At 46.7% G+C, this 25,513-nt stretch overlaps 1 protein-coding gene and 3 non-coding genes across 4 annotated transcripts; all 4 read left to right on the top strand.

The window, feature by feature from the left end:
• Nucleotides 1–673: 673 nt before the first annotated feature.
• Nucleotides 674–22,571, top strand: NOP58 (NOP58 ribonucleoprotein). Its single transcript, XM_040440873.1, has 15 exons — nucleotides 674–828; nucleotides 4,531–4,607; nucleotides 5,562–5,614; nucleotides 6,866–6,990; nucleotides 7,106–7,242; nucleotides 7,660–7,724; nucleotides 7,947–8,081; nucleotides 18,304–18,449; nucleotides 19,410–19,536; nucleotides 19,776–19,939; nucleotides 21,181–21,315; nucleotides 21,494–21,555; nucleotides 21,711–21,868; nucleotides 21,986–22,104; nucleotides 22,217–22,571. The coding sequence occupies exons 1-15, from the start codon at nucleotides 784–786 to the stop codon at nucleotides 22,277–22,279; spliced, it is 1,611 nt and encodes a 536-aa protein (XP_040296807.1). The 5' UTR covers nucleotides 674–783; the 3' UTR covers nucleotides 22,280–22,571.
• LOC121009100 lies at nucleotides 5,640–5,728 on the top strand. Its single transcript, XR_005780695.1, has one exon. It is a non-coding gene; the product is annotated as a small nucleolar RNA SNORD70 (small nucleolar RNA).
• On the top strand, nucleotides 7,399–7,486 carry LOC121009101. The gene has a single exon (XR_005780696.1). It is a non-coding gene; the product is annotated as a small nucleolar RNA SNORD70 (small nucleolar RNA).
• LOC121009071 lies at nucleotides 8,646–8,723 on the top strand. The gene has a single exon (XR_005780682.1). It is a non-coding gene; the product is annotated as a small nucleolar RNA SNORD11 (small nucleolar RNA).
• Nucleotides 22,572–25,513: the final 2,942 nt, after the last annotated feature.

Raw genomic sequence — 25,513 nt, 5'->3', positions numbered from 1 at the left:
CGCATCTTTTGCGGCCCCATTGAAGTGAATGGGTCCGCATCCGAGTTGCAAAAACTGCGGCTCGGATGCGAACCAAAACAACGGTCGTGTGCATGAGGCCTAACTGCTTAGATGCCTCAGTCATATTACAACCATCTCCGGCTGCTACTACTGCAATGCCCGCCCCAAAACTACACTGAGGTGCAGGAATTAGACCTCTACTTAATGAACATTTACGTCAGGGTGCAGGACAGAGTTGGTTCCCATCTGATATACGTATTATATATATCCTGCCTAGTGTAAGCCCCATTCTTCAATACCGCATGGCTGCAGTTCCCATTGTATTCAATGGAGAGGTGACTTGCCTCGTGGATGGCTCTCCATTTAAGTATATGGGAATTCAATCCGTTTTTTTTGTTTTTTTTTACCAAGTCTCACTGATTTCATTGGAGAGCACAGCACGCGTGCTGGGAGTTGTAGTGCAGCAATAACTGGCGCAGCATCGGTTGGATACCACTACTATGTGCACTGTATAGCCATTATTGAGTGTATATAGGGGATTACCATGTATTAGATGTGGGTTTTACGCCACAACAATGCGAAAAGACGGACATCTCCTCAGCAACGGACTGCCATGCAGTCAGTGACGTCACCCTCATGGAAAGGAAGTGGTGCTGGCGCTGCAGCCGGAAGAGGGTGGTGCGCATGCGTGGCGTGCTGGCTTTTTGGCGCACACGTGTCTCGATTGCAAAGGTCCGAGTGTAGGTCTCCGGGTCGGACGCACGCGGTGATCCCGGTTTAGCCATGTTGGTGCTTTTTGAGACCGCGGCGGGATACGCCATATTTAAGGTAATGTGGGTGGCACGTCAAAGGAGCTTGTAAGGTCGCACGTGGTGCGGTTCTAGGAGACTGCCGGCTGCCCTCGTGTCTTCATGTTATACGATGAATGGGGCTTTATATCATGTGCGGCTGGCCGTGTTCACACCGGCAGCGGCAGTAACACGATAGAGATGGGGGATGTGTTAGTGCAGGCTCTGCAGTGAAATGCTGCCAGCTACAAGCATGCCAGCCCCGGGGCCCACCTTCTGCCCTCACCCAATTCCCATATTGATTTTAATGATTGAATGTTAACCCCTGATATACTTTAGCCTTTGGGATATTGAGGGGTTGGAGCAGTATGTGTTATGCATGTTCCTTCTAACCCTTGGGCTGATCCACCCCTCATGGCCACAATTAAAGGGGTTTTCTGTGACTTTACAACTGAGGACATGTTCTCTGGTCATCAGTAGTGAATTGTTCAAAGCTTCTGATTTAATACTGTACGGAGATCTGTCTCCTTAGGCTACTTTTACACTCGCGTTTTCCAAGACGGATCCGCACAGATTGATCCGTTCAGATAATACAACCGTCTGCATCCGTTCAGAATGGATCCGTTTTTGTATTATCTTTAACATAGCCAAGACAGATCCGTCTTGAACACCATTGAAAGTCAATGGAGGACGGATCCGTTTTCTATTGTCATAGAAAACGGATCCGTCCCACTTGACTTAGGCTACTTTCAGACTAGCGTTCAGAGAGGATCCGTCTGGTGTCTGCACAGGCGGATCCTCTCCTATAATGCAGACATTTGGATCCGTTCCGAACGGATCCGTCTGCATTATAGTTTAGAAAAAATTCTAAGTCTGAAAGTTGTTCAGACGGATCTGTCCAGACAGACGGGGGACGGATCCGTTTGAAAATTGAGCCTTATTGTCAACTTCAAACGGATCCGTTCCCATTGACTTACATTGTAAGTCTGGACGGATCCGTTTGCCTCCGTCTGCTGAGCGGAGGCTGAACGCTGCCAGACTGATGCATTCTGAGCGCATCCGCATCCACTCAGAATGCATTGGTAGCTGGACGGATGCGTTCGGGGCCGCTTGTGAGACCCTTTAAACGGAGCTCACAAGCCCTAACATTGTGTGTCAGAACGGATCCGTTTTTCTCAGTTTCTTCAGCTGAATGGTGACTGATCGGAGGCAAACTGATGCATTCTGAGCGGATCCTTTTGCATTCAGAATGCATTAGGGCCAAACTGATCCGTTTTGGACCGCTTGTGAGAGCCCTGAACAGATCTTACAAACTGAAAGCCAAAACGCCAGTGTGAAAGTAGCCTTATAATGTATGGGCTTCAGTTCCGAGGTGCCAGTCAGGACTGAAGCGGAGTTCGGTTTCAAGTTTTAAAGTGGTTTTTCACTTTAAAAACCAACTACTGAAGTTTTTTAACAAAGTCACGCTCAACTTCGCAAATGGCTTTGGCTTATTGGAGCCTATACGTTTTCTAGACAGATTATGAAGATGGATCTCTGAACAGTATTAGGGCCCATTCAGACGGCTGTATGAACAGGTCCATACCCGTTCCCTATTTCAATGCGGCCTCAAAAGATGCGGACAGAACACCGGGTGTTCCGTTCCGCGGCTCCATGGAAAGGATAGAGCATGTCCTATTGTTGTCCTCGGAATGCACACGGCAGGTATCCGTGTTTTGCAGATCCGCCAAAAACTACGGCCATCTGCATGGGCCCTTAATCCGAAGTTTTAAATGAAGCGACTTTGGATGTAGCATCCGAAACGCTCTTAGTTCATTACTATCTGAAAGGTGGGAGTCCCGACACCCAGAACCCCCACTGATCAGCTGTTGGAGACGGCACCTGTGCTTACAGTAGCTCTGTGGCCTTCTCTCAGCTTTTCCTAGGCCAGTGATGTCACAGCCATGTGGCCTAGTTGCAGCTCAGCCTCATAGAAGTGATTGGGGTAAAGCGCGATACCCAGCAAAGCCACTATACAATGTACGGCACTGTGGTTGGTGAGCGCAGAGAAGGCCGCAGCACTCACAGGAGAGATGGTGCCTTCTCAAACTGCTGATCGGCAGGGGTCCCAGGTGTCGCACCCCCACTGATCGAAAACCCTTTTACTGCCAGGAGAATCCGGTATTATGCACCTGGCCACAGGTACCCTCCTGAATTCAAGTTTGTCGCTGTCCTGAGTATGGTGATACAGTTGAATACTGCGGTGGGGGCAGCAGAAGTTTATGCTGCACTGTCACTTCAGACTCCCTTATAATATGGCACCACTTTCAAGTTTTTTTCCAGGGCTACTTTTAAGTTGCAAGTCCTCCTCTACCTGCATACCATGGAGGGGATCTAGCATATTATAACGTATGCTTAAAGGGTTTCTGTCATGATAAATAACGTTATGTATCTGATTGACATGAGCGATGTGCTAATGTCAGCAGTACATAACAGAATGCTTTATAACTCCCTGCCTGCTGCCGTTTCCTCAAAATAAAGACTTTTAAAATATGCTAATGAGCCTCTAGGTGCTATTAGGTCTTTGCTTCAGCTCCTAGAGGCTCGGTCTACGCACCCTTTGGCACTCCCAGGTCCAGTTGATTGACTTTCGAGTTCTGCTCAGTGTCCCGTAAATCCTGCGTCGTCCCGTTTAGTATTCGGCGCAGAGTGAAGGACGTGTGCCTGCTGCCGGCTTCCTCACTGCGCCGAAGGAAGGAAGTCGGCAGCAGGAGCGCGTCCTTCATTCACTGCGCCAAATACTAAACGGGACGGCGCAGGCGTGGGATTTACTGGATGAAGAGGAGAACTCGAAAGTCAATCAACTGTACATGGGCGTGCCAAAGGGTGCGTAGACCGAGCCTCTAGGAGCTGAAGCAACGCCCTAATAGCACATAGAGGCTCATTAGCATTTTATAAAAGTCTTTATTTTAACAGAACGGCAGCAGGCAGGGAGTTATATAGCATTCTGTTATGTACGGCTGACATTAGCACATCGCTCATGTCAGCCAGCTACATAACGTTATTTATCATAAAGGGGTTGTCCAAGATGAATACTAATCTCAGACATTCTCCCGAATGGCACTGGGGAAAGAATTGTCTGGATGGAGTGGGGGCCATAGTGGAATTTTTCTAGCGGGGGTGCTAGAAAAATTTAATAAAATCTATGTATGTCTGGCATTGCTGTGGCTCTATAATGGGAAAACCACAACAAGTTAGAGGACACCCTGAACGCTTGATTAAAAAAGTCTTTTGAAAACGCAAAAGGAAACTCGGATGTTTCCATTGAAATACAAGTAGTGTCAGGAACAAGAGTGAGGTTTGTTCTCCTCAATATGGCTGACATTATTAGATCACTTGTATAGAGCTGAGCTGTAGTACCTGAGGACAGTCACTGCCGGTATCTCTGGCTGACTGCTCCTCCTGTTTCATTCCACTCTCTATATCCAGAAGAGCTAAGTTCTACCTGTAGTTCCTCACCAACGCCTGTATGTGTGGGTGCAAAGACAGCTTTGCTCTAGGCTCCGTATGCTTGGGTTCATGTAGGCACCATGAAGCAGCTTAGTCTTTCTGCTGTTTGCATGAGGTCTTATGGCGGAAGAAAAACACTTGTTCTCCCAGGTATGCCCATAGTGTGACCGTAGTAAATACAGCAGAACTGCATAGCTGTGACCACCCTCTTCATTAATAATTCTTGCTTTTTAATCAATTGTCATCTTATTAGGTTCTAGATGAAAGCAAGTTGCAAGAAGTGGACAGTATATGGAAGGAATTTGAGACCCCAGAAAAGGCAAATAAAGTGTAAGTCCAAGAACGTCCACCAAGTGCATCTCATCTCCTGTTGTGTCAGCGTTCTGTGAAACGGGTTGAAGAATAAAAATTTCTCATGTGACGTTACATCATATGGTCAGTCTGATGACTGCACGTCAGTAAATATATAGACACCTGGGTCTCCATTCCATGGTTATGGTGGGGGTGGAGTCTCATCCATTCTCTAAAGCACCAAGCAGTTGTGTCCTTTCCAGGATCTGCCAGTGGTGGCTCCATAAGTCATTAGATTCGTCATCATTACCTCACTACCTGGCCACATACATGGAGGTATTTATTTCTTAAAGGGAATCTGTCACCTATTTTGAGCCTATAAAACTGTGAACATAGCAATGTGCAATAAAGTACCTTCATTCCTGCATGTGTCCTCTTTCTTTTATTCAACTTTTCATTCAGATGAAAAAGCGATTTTTCAGATATGCAAATTGTCTCAAGGCCCCCAGAGGGGCGTTATTACTCCGAAATCCCACGCAGGCGCAGTATCGCTGAGTGCCTGCACCTGTACGATACTCCTGGGGCCTCAATAGTGTCACTGGGCATGCGCCGAGCCCAGTGACATGATCAGAGCGCTGTTGCCCTCTGGAGCAGGAGTATCGTACAGGCACTCAGCGATACTGCGCCTGCGCGGGATTTTGGAGTAATAACGCCCCTCTGGGCACCTTGAGACTTAATTTGCATATCAGAAAAATCGCTTTTTCATCTGAATGAAAAGTTGAATAAAAGAAAGAGGACACATGCAGGAATGAAGGTACTTTATTGCACATTGCTATGTTCACAGTTTTATAGGCTCAAAATAGGTGACGGATTCCCTTTAATACTTGAAATAAATCAGATTGAGTTGACTCCTCCCTGTAGAAGATGTGTAGTTCTGCGGCGATTATTAGACCAGCCGGGCCACTATTTCACTTGGATTTCCTTGTTTTCTAGAGTGAAGTTAAAACACTTTGAGAAGTTTCAAGACACGACTGAAGCGTTAGCAGGTACGTCCTTCTGCCCTTTTTAATATTGACTGTTGCCAATGATGGATTTTCTTTAAACTGAAACACAGTGATTTTAACTGAATGTTTCGTCACTACCACTGAGGCAACATTTTTTTTTTCCTTCTATGACTTGGAAAGGATGTGTCTAAGCTACTTTGAACCTTCAAAGGGGTCCGGTCACAGTGCAGGCCCATGTGAATGCTAAGAATAGGAGCCAAGTGGGGTGCGTTTGTGGACACTTAATGGGCAGCTAAAGAGTCATTAAGGGGCAGAGTTTCAGGGGAACAATGATATGGTCAGTCATTTGTTTCCTTACCATCATAAGTGAGAGAATGAGGAAGAAGCCATCTACACCGACCATTGCCTTAGCTGGTGTCTTTATTTCTACTGTGCTGCCCTGTTATAGGAGCAGACCAATGGAAATAACAGATTTGCCACGACTGACAGACCACACTGACTTTACAGGAACACGCCATGTGTCAGCACGTTCTGTTTCCATGTGGCCAGTTCAAGCGTCAAGAAGTCAGTTTCACCATCTTAACATTGATTCCTCCAACAAAAACCATGCTTGCCAGTATCTTATCCTCAGGGACTATTTAACCCTAGATTGCTGGCCTGTCTCATTCAGAAGACTCTGGCATCTGAATGCAGGCATTCTGTCAACGTATTAGGCTACTTTCACACTAGCGTTAATATTCTCCGGTATTGAGATATGTCATAGGGTTTAAAAAACAGGTTACAAAACGGAAGTGTTTTTTTTTTCCCTTCATTGTCATTGGGGACAGAATGGAATGCTCCAAAATGCGTTCCGTTCTCATACCGGAGAGCAAACCGCAGCATGCGATGCGGAGCAAGACCCAATAGAAAACGGATCTGTCCCCCATTGACTTTCAGTGGTGTTCATGACAGATCCGTCTTGGATATGTTAAAGATAATACAACTGGATCCGTTCATAATGGATGCAGATGGTTGTATTATCAGTAACGGAAGCGTTTTTGCTGAACCCTGCTGGATCCAGCAAAAACGGTAGTGTGAAAGTAGCCTTAAAAGAAAATTTAAAACCAGGAACAACTTGCTGCCAAAAGCTAGAATTTACAGTGATTTTGGTTTTTCATTATTTTTTTTTATAACAATGGGTTACTTCTGATGTCAGGTTCCCTTTAAATGCAATTTCTTCTATAAAAATCTGTGCATTTTATAAAAAGGCTAAAGAGCCCTTTTAATCAAATTCTTTACTTGTACATTCCTCAGCGGCTACTGCTTTGGTAGAAGGAAAGCTCGGCAAAAACTTAAAGAAGGTACTAAAGAAAATAGCAGCAAAAGAAGCACATGAACAACTGGCAATTGCAGATGCTAAGCTCGGAGGTGTCATTAAGGTATTGATCTGGAAATTAGAAGACATTTTACATGTGTTTTCTTTATGAACATTCTTTTCTCATGAAGTCGGGTGGATCTGCTGATTGGTTTTGCTTTCTATGTTCATAACTTTAGGACAAGGTGAACATCAGCTGCGTGCACAGTGCCATGGTGACGGAGCTCATGAGGGGTATTCGCAATCAGGTCGATGGCCTTATTACAGGACTGTCAACTCGGGAAATGGCTGCTATGTCCCTTGGCTTGGCACATAGGTAGCTTACCTGTATTCTACTTAGCCCAAATGTGATTGATGGATTGAAAATTTGTATTTGTAAAATTGTGTCCAAAGGTAAACTTGCCCTCTAAGTGCCGCCGTTTACCTGCGCAGTAGTGCAATATACCTGTGACTTCCATGCCTGAACTGTCTTTATTTGGTTGCCGATGATGGAGTTTAGTTGAGCTGAATATCTATGATTTCAATCAACATTTCGTCACTACCACTGAGGCAACCTTTAGAATGTGTATTAGGACGCATAGTACCTTTTGCATGGAAAATAGTGCAAGCTAAGCTGTAAACCCAGCCTCCTTCTGTTATGTCCCCAGAACCACATGTATCTAGCTCTGTATGTTGTGGTGCAGTCTTACTTTGAGTAGTGTACTTCTTACACTCCCTTCTTGTATCTCCACAGCCTGTCCCGCTACAAACTAAAGTTCAGCCCTGACAAGGTTGATACAATGATTGTACAAGCCATCTGTAAGTATCTAGTCGTTAAAAGTATAAATTGGTGGTGATGAAACTTACTGCTCTTAAAGGGAATCTGTCACCTACTTTTGCTGTATGTAACCGTGTATGTAGTGCTGTGTAACATGATTAAAACCTTTGTCTGGTTGGTGATCGTTCAAAACGAAAAAAAAGTAGGTCATAGATTTCCTTTAAGGTGTTTGGTTATTTTCCTAACTTGACTTTTTCCTCCAGCCCTTCTAGATGATCTGGATAAAGAGCTGAATAATTACATCATGCGTTGCAGAGAGTGGTATGGCTGGCACTTCCCCGAGCTGGGCAAAATTATCACCGACAACTTGGCATACTGCAAGTGTTTGCGGGCTGTAGGTGAGTTAACATTCTATGCCTGATGTCTTATCCTAGAGTAAGACTTTACATGTGCCAAGGATCAAGACAAGCATAGTCAATGAATGTTCCCAATGATTGGCCCTTGTAAGGCTGTTGCTGATCACCCATTGGCCAAGCAAATAAGTGTTCGGGTGATTGCCTCTCATATTTGGCACCTAAAATTGTCTGCTGGCAGCACATGGCTCTATGTAACCAGGGATGTGCTCCCAGTGAACATTGAATCTGTATTGGGATGAACGATTGCGGTACGATTGTTGATACCTGTGCAGAGGGAATGATTACTCCATGTAAATGTGGCTGATTGGACAGTTTGTTCCTAATTATTGCTCTGTGCATCGGAAAAGCAAATGGGCCCTAAGATTGAGGAAAGCTGCTGCGTTGAGTTTTGTCATCAATATATTGTCTCGAACTACCCTGTTCTTGCTTGTAATGGGAGCAGTTGACTGGTGTCTTTACATTTCACGTGAACTTTTGCACTGACTGTGGGTTTAATAAAATGAAGAATATTTAAAATGACCACAGTGATGAGTTACAGCTCCATTTTGGCCGATGATGATGACTTTATCTAATTGCCTGATTTTCCTATGAAGGCAATTTTAGTCACTACCTCTTCTGAGGCCAACCACTGAATGCTCACTTTATTAGAGACACCCATCTAGTAATGTATTGGACCTCCTTTGACCTTCAGAACAGCAGCAGTTTGTTGCATAGATTCCACTAGGTGTTGAAATCACTCTAAGAATACTATCCCATGCAGACAGGGTAGCTTTTCGCAGTTGAAATTAGATGGAGGTACTACCACATTCTGCAACACTTGTACTACCTTGTCCCACAAATGCTCTTTTGGATTAAGGTCTGAGGACTGGGAAGGGCAGGAATTTAAAGGGAATCTGTCACCTATTTTGAGCCTATAAAACTGTTAACATAGCAATGTGCATTAAAGTACCTTCATTCCTGCATGTGTCCTCTTTCTTTTATTCAACTTTTCATTCAGATGAAAAAGCGATTTTTCTGATATGCAAATTAAGTCTCAAGGTGCCCAGAGGGGCGTTTTTACTCTGCTCTAGTGCCCAGTAACTCCCCCTGCAGTCCCCAGCCCGCCTTTCTTCCAAGCCCAGCCCGCCTCCTAAGAAATAAATGTACTCCTACGTCCTTGCCGAACGACACCGCCCCCTCCACTACGTCATTTAGTTTATTCACTGCACCGTCTTTGCTTCATGCTCTCTTGGCCTCCGAAATCCCGCGCAGGTGTAGTATCGCTGAGTGTCTGCGCCTGTACGATACTCCTGCTCCAGAGGGCAACAGCGCTCTGATTACGTCACTGGGCTCGGCACATGCCCAGTGACACTATTGAGGCTGTTGCCCTCAGGAGCAGGAGTATCTTACAGGCACTCAGCGATACTGCGCCTGCGTGGGATTTCGGAGGCCAAGAGAGGAGGAAGCAAGGACGGTGCAGTGAATAAATGAAATGACGTAGTGGAGGGGGCGGCGCCGTTCGGCAAGGATGTAGGAGTAAATTTATTTCTTAGGAGGCGTGTTGGGCTTGGAAGAAAGGCGGGCTGGGCACTGCAGGGGGGCGTTACTGGGCACTAGAGCAGAGTAATAACGCCCCTCTGGGCACCTTGAGACTTTGCATATCAGAAAAATCGCTTTTTCATCTGAATGAAAAGTTGAATAAAAGAAAAAGGACACATGCTGGAATGAAGGTACTTTATTGCACATTGCTATCTTAAAGGGTTTCTACCACCACATTTTGACCTAATTAGCTGTCAGACACTAGCGATCTGCTAGTGTCTGCTCTACCTAACCATGCTATTGTAATTCCTTTCTCTGCAGCGGTTACCCTAAAAAATATAGTTTTATTGGTATGCAAATGAGCCTCTAGGGCGTCTTTTCAGCACCTAGAGGCTCCGTCCGCTCACTATTTCTGCTGCCCAGCGCGTTCCAGCCCGCCCCTCTCCTCTAGATTGACAGCCTGCGCCGTGTGCGTCTGTATTCGGCGCAGTGAAGATGCCGGCGCAGGGAGACCGTGCCTGCGCCGAATACAGAAGCACACGGCGCAGGCGTGAGTAGGCTGTCAATCTAGAGGAGAGGGTCGGGCTGGAACGCGCTGGGCAGCAGAAATAGTGAGTGGACGGAGCATCTAGGTGCTCCGCCCCCATAGCACCTAGAGGCTCATTTGCATACCAATAAAACTACGTTTTTTAGGGTAACCGCTGCAGAGAAAGGTATTACAATAGCATGGTTAGGTAGAGCAGACACTAGCAGATCGCTAGTGTCTGACAGCTAATTAGGTCAAAATGTGGTGGTAGAAACCCTTTAACAGTTTTATATGCTCAAAATAGGTGACAGATTCCCTTTTAAGGAAACCTCTGTCATGTTCATGTCTTGATCTGCCATGATCAATGAACTTGGCCAGTCACAATGCTTAGGTAAGCCCTACTGTCCAAATGTCTATCCACAGGTGTATACCTAGAAGGCATTCCCGACACCATTAGGGTCCTTTCACACGTCCGTAAGTGTTTTGCGGATCCGCAATCGACAATTTGCGGACCTCATATCACAGACGCTATAATAGTAAATGCCTTTTCTGGTCCGCAATTGCGGACAAGAATAGGACATGTTCGTTTTTTTTTTTTTCAGGAACGGAATGGCGGATCCCGGAAATGCGAATTCGCATCCGTTCCAGCCCCATTGAAAGTGAATAGGTCTACAAATTGCGGAACGAATGAGGACCCAAATTACGGACGTGTGAATGGACCCTTATTACGCCAGCACCAGCCTGAACTGTTGATACCTGACAGGAAGGGTTCATGCAGATACAGTGGATATAAAATGTCCACACACCCCTGTTAAAATGTCCACACACCCCTGTTAAAATGTCAGGTTTCTGTGATGTAAAAGAGACCAAGAATAAATCATTTCAGAACTTTTTTCACCTTTTAGGCCTCATGCACATTGTTTTATTCCGTGTACGTTGCGCCGTTTTTCGTGATTTTCTGTTGAAAACGCGGCTAATGCACAGTTTTCCATCCGCATCCGTGGTTCCAGTCCGTAAAAAAAATATTTTTGCGGAAAACGGTTTGCGGCCCTATTCAAGTCAATGGGACCGCTAAAAAACACGGAGGCACACAAGATTGTCGTCCGCGTCCGTTTTATTCCTATCATTTGCATGTCTTAGACTTTTTTTTGACATTCCTTATGTCTGGTGGTCCTCCAAAAATAAAGGAAGACACACGGAAACAGATCACGGAACAACGGAACCCCATTTTGCGGAACGGAACACAACAACGGTCGTGTGCATGAGGCCTTAATGTGACCTATAAACTGTACAACTCAATTGAAAAACAAACTGAAATCTTTTAGTTGGAGGGAAGAAAGCAAAAGAAAATATAAAAAATGTGGTTGCGTAAGTGTGCACACCTCTTATAACTGGGGATGTAGCTGTGTTCAGAATTAAGCAATCACATTCAAAATCATGTTAACTAGGAGTCAGCATAGACCTGCCATCATATAAAGTGCCTCTGATTAACCCCAAATACAGTTCAGCTGCTCTAGTTGGTCTTTCCTGAAATTTTCTTAGTCGCATCCCACAGCAAAAGCCACGGTCCACAGAGAGCTTCCAAATCATCAGAGGGATCTCATTGTTAAAAGTTATCAGTCAGGAGAAGGGTACAAAAGAATTTCCAAGGCATTGGATATACCATGAAACACAGTGAAGACAGTCATCATCAAGTGGAGAAAATATGGCACAACAGGGACATTACCAAGAACTGGACGTCCCTCCAAAATGGATGAAAAGGCGAGGAGAAAACTGGTCTGGGAGGCTACCAAGAGGCCTACAGCAACATTAAAGGAGCTGCAGGAATATCTGTCAAGTACTGGCTGTTGTCACATGTACCACACAATCTCCCGTATTCTTCATATGTCTGGGCTATGGGGTAGAGTGGCAAGACCAAAGCCTTTTCTTACGAAGAAAAACATCTAAGCCAGGCTACATTTTGCAAAAACGCATCTGAAGACTCCCAAAAGCATGTGGGAAAAGGTGTTATGGTCTGATGAAACCAAGGTTGAACTTTCTTTACATCACAGAAACCTGACATTTTAACAGGGGTGTGTAGACTTTTCTCGTTCATTCCATTGGGGGACACAGACCATGGGTATAGCTTAGAGATATTACTAGGAGGGACACTATGCAAAAAAAGAAGCTCCTCCTCCTCGGGCTATACCCCCAGGCACCTCCAGGAGAACTTCAGTCTTTGCTTAGTGTCCGTTCAAGGAGGTTGACATTTATTCTTCTCCTGTTTGTTATTTTTTTCTGGTTTCAGATGGGGACGCAGGTCAGCATTGCGCTTTCCTGGCCCCTGTGGAGGGTCTGCCACGGTCTTCTGAAGGTTCCTGGCTACCTCCCATTCCCCCACAGAAGAAAAGTGGATCCAGGCTCGACATGTTAGCTCTGGCATCCCACCAGCTGCTGGGACACCTGCTGCCTACCCTCCACCAGAGCACTGCTCTCCTTGATTGGAGTCAGACGTCTGAAGAGGTGAATCCCTGCTGGTCTGGACATCGAGGGAGCATGCTGTGCAGATAAGTATTGCCTGCTTCAATCTCCCTCCTTTCCCCCCCCTCCCCCCACCCCTTCATGTCGTCTGTCTGGCGCTCTGTGACCTGAGGTGAGCTAGAGAAGGACCGGCTGGGGGCATTTTTTCCCGTTGGGAGGGGGCCCTTCTGGGGAGGGCTGGTGATTCCACTGATACCTGCCTGCAGCTCAGACTATGGCCGCACCGGCGGCAATCTTGGCACTGAAGGAGTGTATTTTATCTTATGGCCGCTGCGCTCTCTGCAGCTCCCGCCGGCCTGCTCCTCCCGATATTAACCCCCGCTGCGCCGTTTCTGGCGAAGGGGTGTATTTGAAGTGCGCGCGCGCGCGCTTATTTCGCGCGCTTATTTCGCGCCGCAATGACGCGTCCAAGGGGGCGGAGCCTCGGCGTCCAGCTCTGTCTCTCCCTACGCCGGAGACTCTGCTGGATTGCGGCCGTGCAGCTCCTCAGTTCTCGGTGACCGGAGACTTCTGCTGTTGCCTGGGTGGTAGGAATTGCAGCAACCTGGTAGGAAATCTTTTTTGGAATACCATCATGCCTAAACCTGGGGCCCCTAAGCCTTCCAAGGCTTCCTCTCAGGCTCCACTGGAGTCATGTAAAATATGCCTTAGGCCTTTTTCTGTCACTGGTTCCTGTGACTCATGCCCTGCTCCCGGACAGGATCAGCCTCCTTCTCTTGCTCAGCCCGGTCCTCCCTCTGCCCCTGCGGATCCAGCGGTACCCGCCTGGGCCTCCGCCATGTCTAATGCGGCAGCTGATCTGGCCTTAGTTGCCAAGGCAGCCATGTCCTTCATGGAGCGCATGGCGGCTACTACTCCAGTGGCATCCACCACTCCATCCCCTCTCAGCGACTCTCACAGAGGGCGTCTGACTTCTAAAAGGCAGCGTGAGCGGCAGCATTCCTCCTCGGATGACTCCGCTTCTCCCCCTCGCCTTGAGGCATGCCCGGTTGACTCTCCCCCTCGCAGGGAGCGCAAATCCGATGGGGAATTGTCCGGATCGGACGAAGTCACGGAGCGGGAACCCCTGCCTAAGCTTTCCACCATGGTAACCGAGTTGGTGGCAGCTGTCCGTGACACTTTTAATATACAAGGGGATTCTCCTCCCTCCCTGCGGTCCTATCAAAAGCTTGGGATCGACCTAATCAAAAATTTTCGGCCACCAAGCGTATGGATACGCTTTATCCTTTTCCAGCTGACACAGTGGAAAAGTGGACTTCTTCCCCTAAGGTAGATCCTCCGGTGGCCAGGTTAGCCAAGAACACGGCCCTTCCCGTCCTAGACGGTTCCTCTCTGCAGGATGCGGTGGACAGACGTTTGGATTCACTTTCCAAGTCCATCTTCTCGCTGGCGGGCGCTTCCCTGCGACCGGCCTTTGCGTCGGCTTGGGTCGCCAGAGCCCTTACAACGTGGTTGCAGCGCCACCACCAGGATCTGTCAGAGCAGGACGCCTCTGCAGATACTCTGGATTTTATCATCCAGATGTCTCAAGCGTCTAAATATCTCTGTGAGGCTTCAATGGACATCGGCTCCCTCTTTGCCCGTATTTCGGCCCTCTCTGTCATTCAGCGCAGGGAGGTCTGGCTGAAGGTGTGGGATGCTGATGCCTCATCCAAGCGATCCCTCGCTAACCTTCCCTTTGAAGGGTCCAGGCTCTTTGGGGCTCAACTAGATGAATTCATTTCTGCCGCAACAGGGGGCAAGAGCACTCATCTACCCCAGCCCAGGACCAAGCGTCCCTTTCGGTCTCGGCCTTCAGGTTTCCGGGGCCAGTCCTTTCGTCGCTTCTCCACTGCCAGGACGCCGTCATCCTCATCGGCAGGGGGGTCCCAGGACTCCCGCAAGAAGCCTTTCTTCAAGCCCCAGCCTTCTTGGCGGCCTCGGGCGCAGTCAGCCCGTCCTCCTGCTCCCAAGCAACCCTCCGCATGAAGGGGTGCCCCCACCCCTCGTGGTGGGGGGCCGTCTGCTCTCCTTTCAACAGGTCTGGAGGGCTCACGTTCAGGACGCCTGGGCTCTGGAAGTGGTGACGTCCGGCTACAAGTTGGAGTTCGCGTCCAGCCCGCCGGAACGTTTTTTCCCTTCTCGCGTTCCGGGGGATCCAGCCAGGGCCTCGGACCTCTTTTTTGCGGTCTCCTCTCTTCTGGACCGTGGTGTCATTTCCCCCGTTCCCCCAGAAGAGCAAGGGACAGGTTTTTACTCAAACCTGTTCGTTGTTCCAAAGAAAGAGGGGTCAGTGCGTCCAATCTTGGATCTAAAACTTCTCAACAAGTTTCTACGGGTGCGGAAGTTTCGCATGGAGTCCCTTCGCTCCGTTATTGCTTCTCTGAGTCCAGGAGAATTTCTCGCGTCTGTGGACATTCAAGACGCCTACTTACACGTCCCTATTGCAGAGTCCCACCATCGCTTTCTGCGCTTTGCCATAGGGGGGCGTCATTACCAGTTCGTCGCCCTACCTTTTGGGTTGGCAACCGCCCCTCGAGTTTTTACGAAGATTCTGGCGCCTCTCATGGCGCTTCTTCGCACCAGGGGCATCTCTTTGTTACCATACCTAGACGACATCTTGATAAAAGCTCCGTCTCTTCCACAGGCCGAGGACAGCATCCGAATCACGGTTCAATCCCTGGAACGGTTCGGATGGCTGATCAATCTCCCCAAGTCCTCTCTGCACCCCTCCCAGAGACTTTCGTTCCTGGGGATGATCTTGGACACCTCGATTTCTCGGGTGTTTCTTCCAGATTCCAAGGCTTCCCAGATTCGTCTGGCAATGGTGCTCCTTCTACGCTCTCCACGTCCCACCATTCGGGAGTGCATGCGGGTGCTGGGCCTTATGGTCTCCTCTTTCGAGGCGATTCCGTACGCCCAATTTCACACTCGTCCGCTACAACAGATGATCCTTGCCCTCTGGAACAAGAACCCTCGGGGTCTAGACACTCCTGTTCGTCTGTCCCGGCAAGTTCGAGCGTCTCTCCCTTGGTGGCAGTCTCCCCTGAACCTATCGTCAGGAAAGTCCTTCCTTCCGTTCTCCTGGACGATAGTCACCACCGACGCCAGCCTCATCGGTTGGGGAGGTGTTCTCCGGAACCTCACAGTTCAGGGTGTCTGGTCGACGGAGGAATCCCGTCTCCCGATAAACGTTTTGGAATTGAGGGCGATTTTCCACTCCCTCTCCCATTGGACTCCTCTCCTGGCGACTCGCCCGGTGCGGGTTCAGTCGGACAATGCCACGGCTGTGGCTTATGTCAACCATCAGGGCGGGACTCGCAGTCGGGCAGTAATGCGGGAAGTAGCGAGGATCCTCTTATGGGCGGAGTCTCATGTTCCAGTATTGTCGGCAGTGTACATCCCGGGAGTCGACAATTGGACGGCGGATTTTCTGAGTCGCACCAAGGTGGATCCGGGAGAGTGGTCTCTCCATCCGGAGGTGTTCGAGGACATCTGCCACCGATGGGGCCGTCCGGACGTAGATTTGATGGCTTCCCGGCTCAACCACAAGGTGCCGGTGTATCTTGCCCGCGCTCGAGACCCACGGGCGGACGGGGTGGACGCACTGGTATTTCCATGGCAGCGGTTCAGCCTCCTTTACGTCTTCCCTCCGATTCCTCTGTTGCCGAAGGTGCTGCGCAAGATCGAGGCGGAGGGGATACCAACCATTCTCGTCGCTCCGGATTGGCCTCGTCGCGCCTGGTTCTCCAGCGTCGCTCGTATGTTGGCGGACGTCCCGTGGCCTCTGCCCGACAGAGAGGATCTCTTGTCTCAGGGGCCGCTCTTCCACCAGAATTCACGGCAGCTGCGTTTAACGGCGTGGCTGTTGAGACCGCCATCCTGAGGAAGAGAGGCTTCTCTGATGCGGTGGTAAGAACCATGATCAGGGCTCGAAAGCCGGCTTCTTCACGAATCTATTATCGCACCTGGAAGGCCTTCCTGGTGTTTTGTGAGAAATCGGGCTACTCGCCCCTACGTTTCTCTGTCCCAGTGGTGTTGTCTTTTCTCCAGTCCGGCCTCGACATGGGTCTGTCGCTCAGTTCTTTAAAGGGTCAGGTTTCTGCTTTGGCTATCTTTTTTCAGAGGTCCATTGCCTTTTTGAGACCTGTAAAAACCTTCCTGCAGGGGGTGGCGCATTCGGTTCCTCCGTATGTGCCTCCCTTGCCCCCCTGGGATCTCAACTTGGTTCTGCGCGCCCTTCAGGCGGCGCCTTTTGAACCTCTGAGGGAGATCTCTCTGGTTTTACTCACCTGGAAGGTAGTTTTTCTGGTGGCCATAACCTCCATCAGGCGAGTTTCGGAGCTGGCCGCACTTTCCTGCCGGGAACCTTTTCTGGTCTTTCACCAGGATAAGGTGGTGCTCAGGCCGGTGCCTTCTTTTTTGCCCAAGGTGGTTTCTCCCTTCCACCTTAACGAGGATCTTGTCCTGCCCTCTTTTTGTCCTTCTCCGGTGAACCCCAAGGAATGTGCTCTCCACTCCCTGGACGTCGTCAGGGCCCTGAAGGTGTACCTGGGGGCTACCGCTTCCTTCCGGCGTTCAGACTCTCTCTTTGTGATTCCTGAAGGGTCCCGTAAGGGCCTGGCGGCTTCCAAGGTCACCGTGGCGCGGTGGATCCGTTCCGCTATTGCTGCGGCATATCGCGCTCGCGGCCACGTTCCGCCGTCGCGGATTACCGCTCACTCCACAAGGGCAGTGGGTGCTTCCTGGGCTAGACGCAATCGCGCATCCGTTTCCCAGTTGTGTAAGGCGGCCACTTGGTCGTCCTTACATACTTTCACAAAGTTTTATCAGTTACACTCTCTGGCCTCGGCTAATGCTGCTCTTGGGCGCAGGGTATTGCAGGCTGTGGTTCCGGTTTGACTACTGGACGTTTATTCCTGGCGGTGTTGGATTTGTTCTTTTTTCCCACCCCATGGACTGCTTTGGGACGTCCCATGGTCTGTGTCCCCCAATGGAATGAACGAGAAAAGGAGATTTTTGTGAAACTCACCTGTAAAATCTTTTTCTCGTAATTTCCATTGGGGGACACAGCTCCCGCCCCCTTTTTTGGTTTACGCCTTAGGGTGTGCTGTGTGATGGTTTCCATAATGTTTTGTTTCCGTTCTCCTTCTCCTACTGCTTTTGCAACGACTGAAGTTCTCCTGGAGGTGCCTGGGGGTATAGCCCGAGGAGGAGGAGCTTCTTTTTTTGCATAGTGTCCCTCCTAGTAATATCTCTAAGCTATACCCATGGTCTGTGTCCCCCAATGGAAATTACGAGAAAAAGATTTTACAGGTGAGTTTCACAAAAATCTCCTTTTTATATCCACTGTATCTGGATTCATCTGACCAGGCGAGGTTTCTTCACTGCTCAGTCATCCCGTTTTGCATTCTTTTGCTCACTGGAGTCGTGCCTTTGATTCTCATAGACAGCAATGACTGACAATCAAACTGGTAGTCAGCAGTTGTAACCCATCCGTGCTAAGGAACGATGAGTTGCGCTCGAATTGTAAACAGGCAGGTGTCTCATAAAGTGGCCATTCAGTGTATTTGTGGGATGCGTTTAACGAGCCATCAAAATGCTGTATCTTTCCTAACCATTATTTTTACTGAAACATGTTTACTTTTTGTCTTTGAATAGGAGACAGGGTTAATTTTGCAGCCTTTGACCTCTCTGAGATCCTTCCAGAAGAAGTGGAAGCTGAAGTGAAAGCTGCTGCAGAGATTTCTATGGGAACAGAGGTGTCGGAAGAAGATATAAATAATATCTTGCACCTATGTGATCAGGTGAGTGTCTGTCTGCTTCTGCTGATTTTATCCGATTATGGCTACTGTGGTGGAGCCCTGGTAACTGCATGCTGATATCATTAATTGCAATGGTTGAAGGTGCAGCCTGACAATTAACGGTAATCTGGGTGTTTACCGCAGCTCAACTGCAATATGTATGTGCACCCTAGGTTAAGTTATTTTGCATCAACTTGTGAAGATCATGCATGTCAAGTGCAGCTAAACTCTATAGCTGCTCGATCAAAGAAGACGGGTTATTTGGAGATGCTCCAGTCAGTCCTTATTGGTGAAATCATCAACTTGGGTTTCTCATTGGAGACCAGTGCCGTTTAGGCTACTTTCACACTCTCGTTTTGGCTTTCCGTTTGTGAGATCCGTTCAGGGCTCTCACAAGCGGTCCAAAAGGGATCAGTTTTGCCCTAAAGCATTCTGAATGGTAAAGGATCCGCTCAGAATGCATTAGTTTGCCTCCGATCAATCTCCATTCCACTCTGGAGGCAGACACCAAAACGCTGTCTGCTTGATGAAACTGAGCCAAACGGATCCGTCCTTGCCACAATAGAAAACTGATCCGTCTCCCATTGACTTTCAGTGGAGTTCATGACAGATCAGTCTTGGCTATGTTACAGATAATACAAACGGATCCGTTCATGACGGATGCATGCGGTTGTATTATAACTGATCCTTTTTTGCAGATCCATGACGGATCCGCCCAAAATACGAGTGTGAAAGTAGTCTAAGTCATTCTGCTTGCTATTAGGATATTCGTGCTATGCCCGTTACATTACATGTGTAGTGTATTACTCATGTTGTGGTATCAAACCCTATGGAATGTAGGCATTAAAAAGAAAAATGGAGGAAACTTAAAAGAATAGGTTTATAACTAAGCATGTGGTTTTTCATCAAAGCTGTAAAGAATATGCACATACCTGCCATTGATTTAGCTTGTGCTTTTTTTAGGTAATAGAAATTTCAGAGTACAGGACGCAGCTGTACGATTATCTCAAAAACAGAATGATGGCCATAGCGCCAAACCTTACTATTCTAGTAGGGGAGCTGGTTGGTGCCAGACTCATTGCCCATGCCGGTAAGTCTTCTGTGCCTTTACTTTCACGACAAGATTGCTTCTGTAACTACCAGACAAAGCCTCGCATTACTTCTGTGGTCAGTGATGAAGATTACATTACATTGCCTGACTTTCATGATGCCATTTCTAGTCACTACCTCTTCTGAGATCACAGAACCCTCTGCATTTGCTTGCAGTATTTTTTTATTTTTTTTTCGCTCTTATATCGGGGATTCTTCATGTATTTATTCTTGTTATAGGCTCTCTCCTGAATCTGGCGAAACATCCGGCATCCACTGTGCAGATCTTAGGGGCTGAGAAGGCACTGTTCAGAGCTCTGAAGACCAAAAGGGACACTCCAAAATATGGTCTTATTTATCATGCATCCCTTGTTGGGCAAACTACACCTAAAAATAAGGGCAAGGTGAGTTGTATTCTGTGACTTCAGGGGAAGAAAGCCTCTGGTAATCAGTCACTCAGTCATTGCTTCCAACTGGCTATTACGTATCTACCAAGCTCTTGTATAAGCAGATTTAACAAAGTATTCAAGTGGTCTTAACGCTTGTCAAGATCCCGATACTGGTCTACAGAATTAGTTTCATTGTGCCTTACGTCTTAAAGGGGCAAATCCAGTCTGAATGGTCTGGTGTCTCGTTTGTGAAAGATTTCCAGAATCTTTTTCAGGAATGAAGAATTTAAATTTGACACCCTGTTTTTACCCTTTGACCAGCACTGTACATGTATGGCGGAAGGCATTGCTTTAAATATGGCACCTGCTTGCAAAGGCAGTGGGCACCATAGCTGCTGGGTTTCTGCTGTTCTAAACAGCATAGACCTGGGCCTAATGTCTAAATTTAACCCCTGAGATGCTGTGGTCAAATGTGACCACGGCATCAGAGCGCTGGCTTGGAGCGGTTTCCCCGTTTGGCAATCATGGATACTATACTGTTCGTTTACACTGATGTACTGGTATTCAGAAGAAACTCTGTGTATCAGAGGTGTAGTTCCTGTGGAGGCCAGCAGGTGGCATGGTTCCATAGGATAACAGCAAATGAGGCTTACAATGCAGTGCTAATCCATTGCAATGTAAGCTAAAAGCGATCTAAAATTTAAAATAAAAAAAATAGAAAAACTCAAATTACACCCCATTTCCCCAGAATTAAAATAAAAACAAATAAAATGCAGTCTCCACCCCATATGCCAAACTATTTAAATCTAAATGTATTTATCCCGTACGATTATCCACCGTAACAGAACAAATATCAAAATGGCTAATACGCCATTTTTTTCATTGCTTCACTTCCCCTCAAAAAATGCTATGAAAAGTAATCAGAAAGTCATACACGCTCCAAAATAGAAATTGGTTACAATAGTATACTTAATGCTTAAACTAAGAATTCAAAGCGTGTGTTCATTGCCATTTTAGGCTGTATGTACATTTTGGAGATGGTTCTTTATGTAGCTTGGATGATTTTCTATACAGTTGCTAACGCAAAGTATAAAACAATAAACCTAGCTGGGAAAAACATATTTGTGTGTAAGTGCAATGAGTGTACTTTATTAGTTGTAGATAGTGTCTGATGTTATATGAAAATAAGAAGCTTACTGACTTATGATGTTCATAGTCTGAAACGTTTCCTTCATAACCAATTCCTCTTTATTCAGATTTCACGTATGTTGGCAGCCAAGGCATCACTTGCTATCAGATACGATGCTCTTGGTGAGGACACAAATGCAGAACTGGGGATAGAGACGAGAGCAAAGTTGGAAGTACGTCTACGACACTTGGAAGAGAAGGGGGTAGGTACTTTGTGCAGCTGTGATTTCAGTCATGTAGTCTGTGATGATGACTTAAGTTAATTGCCTGATGTTTCTATGAGGGCAATATCAGTCACTACCTCATCTGAGACTTGCCGTAGATATATGTATCAGTGATGTAGCTATATGATCTGGTGCTAATTTGTTCTATTATTCATAGCTGAAGAGAATTAGTGGCACCGGGAAAGCACTTGCCAGAGCTGAGAAATATCAACACAAAAGGTAAAAAAAATGCCCTATAAACTGCAGTGTGTGCATACATGTGTATATGAAAATGGTGAACACTTGAGTCAATGCTTTTCAAAGTGTTACTAGACTCAGTGCTCAATTGTTTAGAGTTATAACAGAGTTTTTATTTATTTTTTTCCTGCTTATAGTGAGGTCAGAGTTTATGACCCATCTGGAGATTCCACCCTGCCCTCTGTTCCCAAGAAGAGGAAGATTGAGGAGGTGGAGGAGGAGGAAGAACAGCCCACTGAGGTCAAAGTGAAGAAAGCTAAAAAGCCAAAAATTGAACCGGTTGAAGAAGCAGAAGGTATTTGCTTGAATACCGTTGATATTGACCATTAAACTACTATTCTCAGGAGACTTTGGTTTGCTTAGGTGGGACTTTAGTTACAAATGTTGAGACCATATTGTGGTATCTTTGCAGAAGAACCAGAAGTCGAGGAGACGCCAAAGAAGAAGAAGAAGAAAAAGAAGAAAGCGATAAAGACTGAAGAGGAGGAAGAACTACAGGAAGAAGCACCTACTACTAGCACAGCTGGTGAGGTGAGTGTCTGTACAGGTTAAACAACTACATTTATGACCCATTTGTGTTACAGCGGTGCCGTAATATACTTTCACACTCTTACGGACTTTTTGCATTGTTTCCTATTAACAGCCTTCCAAAAAGAAAAAGAAAAAAAAGAAGGCAAAACAGGAAGAGGAGGAGGAAGATGATTGAGGACTGTGAACTTTTTCTTCACAAAGCATTGACAATATTTCAAAATCGGACTTTACAGAACTGGTTTTACCAGCAGGATTCCTGATAACCCTGCCTTTTGTCTGTACCATTCTTTCTAAATGAACAAAGCTGTAAAACCTTGTCATTTTTTATACAGTCAGAGTTGAGAACTTTTATATTGGTGGTCTGTCAGGCTGCATAGACTTTATTCCTTTATTTTTGTGTATGAGTAGATCACTTGAATACAGACAGTAACCTTTCCTGTCTTAATGAAACACATTTACGAAAGTCATCATTCTGTGCTCATTCTATTAAAAGGGATATCCAGGTCTTAATATTCATGACAGATTCTCAAGTTGCCAGTCAGTGGGGGATACACTCTAGAGACCCCACAATGATCAGCTTATGAAAGATGCTATGGCACTGGGGGCGAGTGTTCCTTCCTCTGCCTGTGATGTCATGACATTTTTACAGCTCAGTTCCATTCAGCTGGTCAGGACGGAGCTGCACTACCAAGGGCAGCCACTGTACGAATGTACAGCACTGTGCTTAGTCCACAGTGCACTTCCAAGCATTGTGGCCCCTTCGGTTTGATGTTGATTACCTATCCCAGGGATCAGCAACCTTCGGCACTTCAACTGCTGTGAAACTACAACTCCCAACATACACACTTAGGCCTCATGCACACGACCGTTGTTGGGTTCCGTGTCCGTTCTGTTTTCCGTGATTTTCTGCGGACTTGACTTTCAATGGGTCCGTTAAACTCGGAAGATGCACCGTTTGTCGTCCGAGTTTCCAGTCCGTGAAAAAAAAATATGACCTGTCCTATTTTTTTCAAGGACAACGGTTCGCGGACCCATTCAAGTCAATGGGTCCGTGAAAAAACACTGAGGCACACAAGATTGTCATCCGCGTCCGTGATCCGTGTCTGTTTTTTTCCTATCATTTTCAAGGCAAACTTGACTTAGATTTTTTTTTTTTCACTTTTCATGTCTGGTGATCCTCTAAAAATCAAGGAAGACACACGGGGGGAAAAAACGGACACAGAACCCCATTTTGCGGACCGTGAAAAAATACTGTCGTGTGCATGAGGCCTTACTCTGCTATTCTTGTAACTTCCATATAAGTGAAAGAAGGATTCTGGGAGTTGTAGTTTGACAGCTGGAGTGCCAGACGTTGCTGATCCTGAGGATTGGTCCTCGGTATTAAATGCTAAACAACCCTTCAAACCACTTTTTTTTTGTGAACAGTTGTGGAACAAGTAGGAAACTTTGAATAGAAAGGGAAAGTCCAGTCTAAAGTTTTTGCTTGTGTAAATGTGACCCGCATGGTCCTTTTCCCTCTGTGTGCAACTTTGCTACAGCGAAATGTTTGTTGTCTTGGGGGGGATTTCAAGTAATAGACCAGGTTCTACCAGGTAAACAACTGCTTCTGCAGAATTTTAGGGGAGCCCCAACATTCACCAACCTCAGTAATTGCTTTGCAGCTATTGACTGTATCATTTGCTTCGGCAGGCTCTTCCAAAGTGAGGGAGATTGTTGTCACTGGATCTCCTGATTTAAAAAATATATATTTTTGGGCTCTGCAGTGTGAAAAAAACTTAAAGGGGTTATAAGTGAGGCCATAAGCTCTCTAAGTCACCCATCCCAGGCTACTTTTGGATCCAACTTTCGGTCAAATCACCCGGACTGGAGATACAATTCGGGCCTACCTTGTGTAGAAGACTGCGGCACGAGCCTGTCGACAGCTTAACCCCGGAGGTGCCCGGCCCTATTCAACACCACTAAACTAGGGCTGCAAAAATGGTAAAATGTCACCTAAGAATGTAACAGAAAAATTTGTGAAATTTATTAACCTGTCTACTAGGTAGAGCAGGGGTATATCACAGCCAAAAATTAGTGAATTTAACCCGAATATGTAACAGACAAATTAGTGAAATGACATGAAATAGAATACGTACAAATAAAAAAAAAATTAAACTTGATTTATGAAGTGGAGGTCCATATGGAGTAGGAGTTTGAGGAGGCGGTGGATGTAGTGGTGTAGGTAGAAGCGGCGGTGGAGGAGGACGAGATAGCCAACACTGGTTTTTGGTTTAAATATTTTTTTTTTCTAACTAGGGTACACTCCAAAAGAGTGTGAAATATCCAAAATACAACAATGAGCAATTGTGCTGTAGTATAACAATGGCTGGGTAAGGCAGGTATCTATTCTGCACAAGGTACGGACAAGTCCTGTTGGCACCTGTGTTTCGTCATCATCCGAGACATGCAGCGATGGTCCTCCCATGTACTCATGTTGAAACATAAGTTGTTGGGCATCGGGGTTAGGTGGATGGCCCTGGGAAACCCTGCTAGCAGAGTCATCAAAAAGCAGAAGAGACTTCTGCATGACTTGGGGCTCAGATTGCTTGGCTGATTTGCAAGGGGGTGAGGTGAAAGATTGATGGACATTGGCTGCAGGTGCCAACTCTGATCTTTCAGCAGGAGATTGGGTGGGAGACTATGTCAGCAACCCAATCTACTATCGCCTGTACTTGTTCTGGCCTCACTATTCGTAGAGCCACATTAGGCCCGACCAAATACTGCTGAAGGTTCTGTCGCCTACTCGCACCTGAGGAAGGTGTTTCACTTGTGTGTGTAGCTGGCACAGATCGACCACGTCCTCTCCCTGCAACAGGAGCTCCACCAGCAGCACAACAACCGGGGCCACTTCCCTTATTTGACGCTCCTCATATTTCTCAAATTTAGGATCTTGCCCAAATTGGGTGTTTTTTTTAAATAACAATAGAACAACAGTATCTCACACGTGTATCTCACTATGACATATGCCTTAAAGGCTGCAAAATTAAGTTTTTTGCCCTAAATAGGTGTTTTTTTAATAGCAGAATATAACAACAGTATCTAAAGGGTGTATCTCACAATGACACATGCAGCAAAGGCCACAAATTCTGATTTTTGCCCAAAATAGGTATTTTTTTTTTTAATACCAGAATAGCACAGCAGTATCTAAAGTGTGTATCTCACATGTACAGATGCAGAGAAGGCCGCAAATTAAGATTTTTGCCCAAACTGCATGCTTTTTAACCACCTCAGCCCCCAGTGCTTAAACACCCTGAAAGACCAGGCCACTTTTTACACTTCTGACCTACACTACTTTCACCATTTATTGCTCGGTCATGCAACTTACCACCCAAATGAATTTTACCTCCTTTTCTTCTCACTAATAGAGCTT

This window comes from Bufo bufo, chromosome 7 (assembly GCF_905171765.1).
Source record: "Bufo bufo chromosome 7, aBufBuf1.1, whole genome shotgun sequence".
Lineage (NCBI taxonomy): Eukaryota > Metazoa > Chordata > Amphibia > Anura > Bufonidae > Bufo > Bufo bufo.
The sequence above is the reverse complement of the archived record's forward strand: the minus strand, read 5'-3'. Positions and strand labels throughout refer to the sequence as shown.

What these genes read in the sequence shown, in the direction of transcription:
- NOP58 (XM_040440873.1), top strand. Translation starts at nt 784, where the DNA reads ATGTTGGTGCTTTTTGAGACCGCGGCGGGATACGCCATATTTAAG. An exon ending in CAAGTGTTTGCGGGCTGTAG is followed by an intron (nt 8,082 to 18,303) that starts GTGAGTTAACAT and finishes GTCTTTGAATAG; the next exon opens with GAGACAGGGTTAATTTTGCA. An exon ending in CACCTAAAAATAAGGGCAAG is followed by an intron (nt 19,940 to 21,180) that starts GTGAGTTGTATT and finishes CTCTTTATTCAG; the next exon opens with ATTTCACGTATGTTGGCAGC.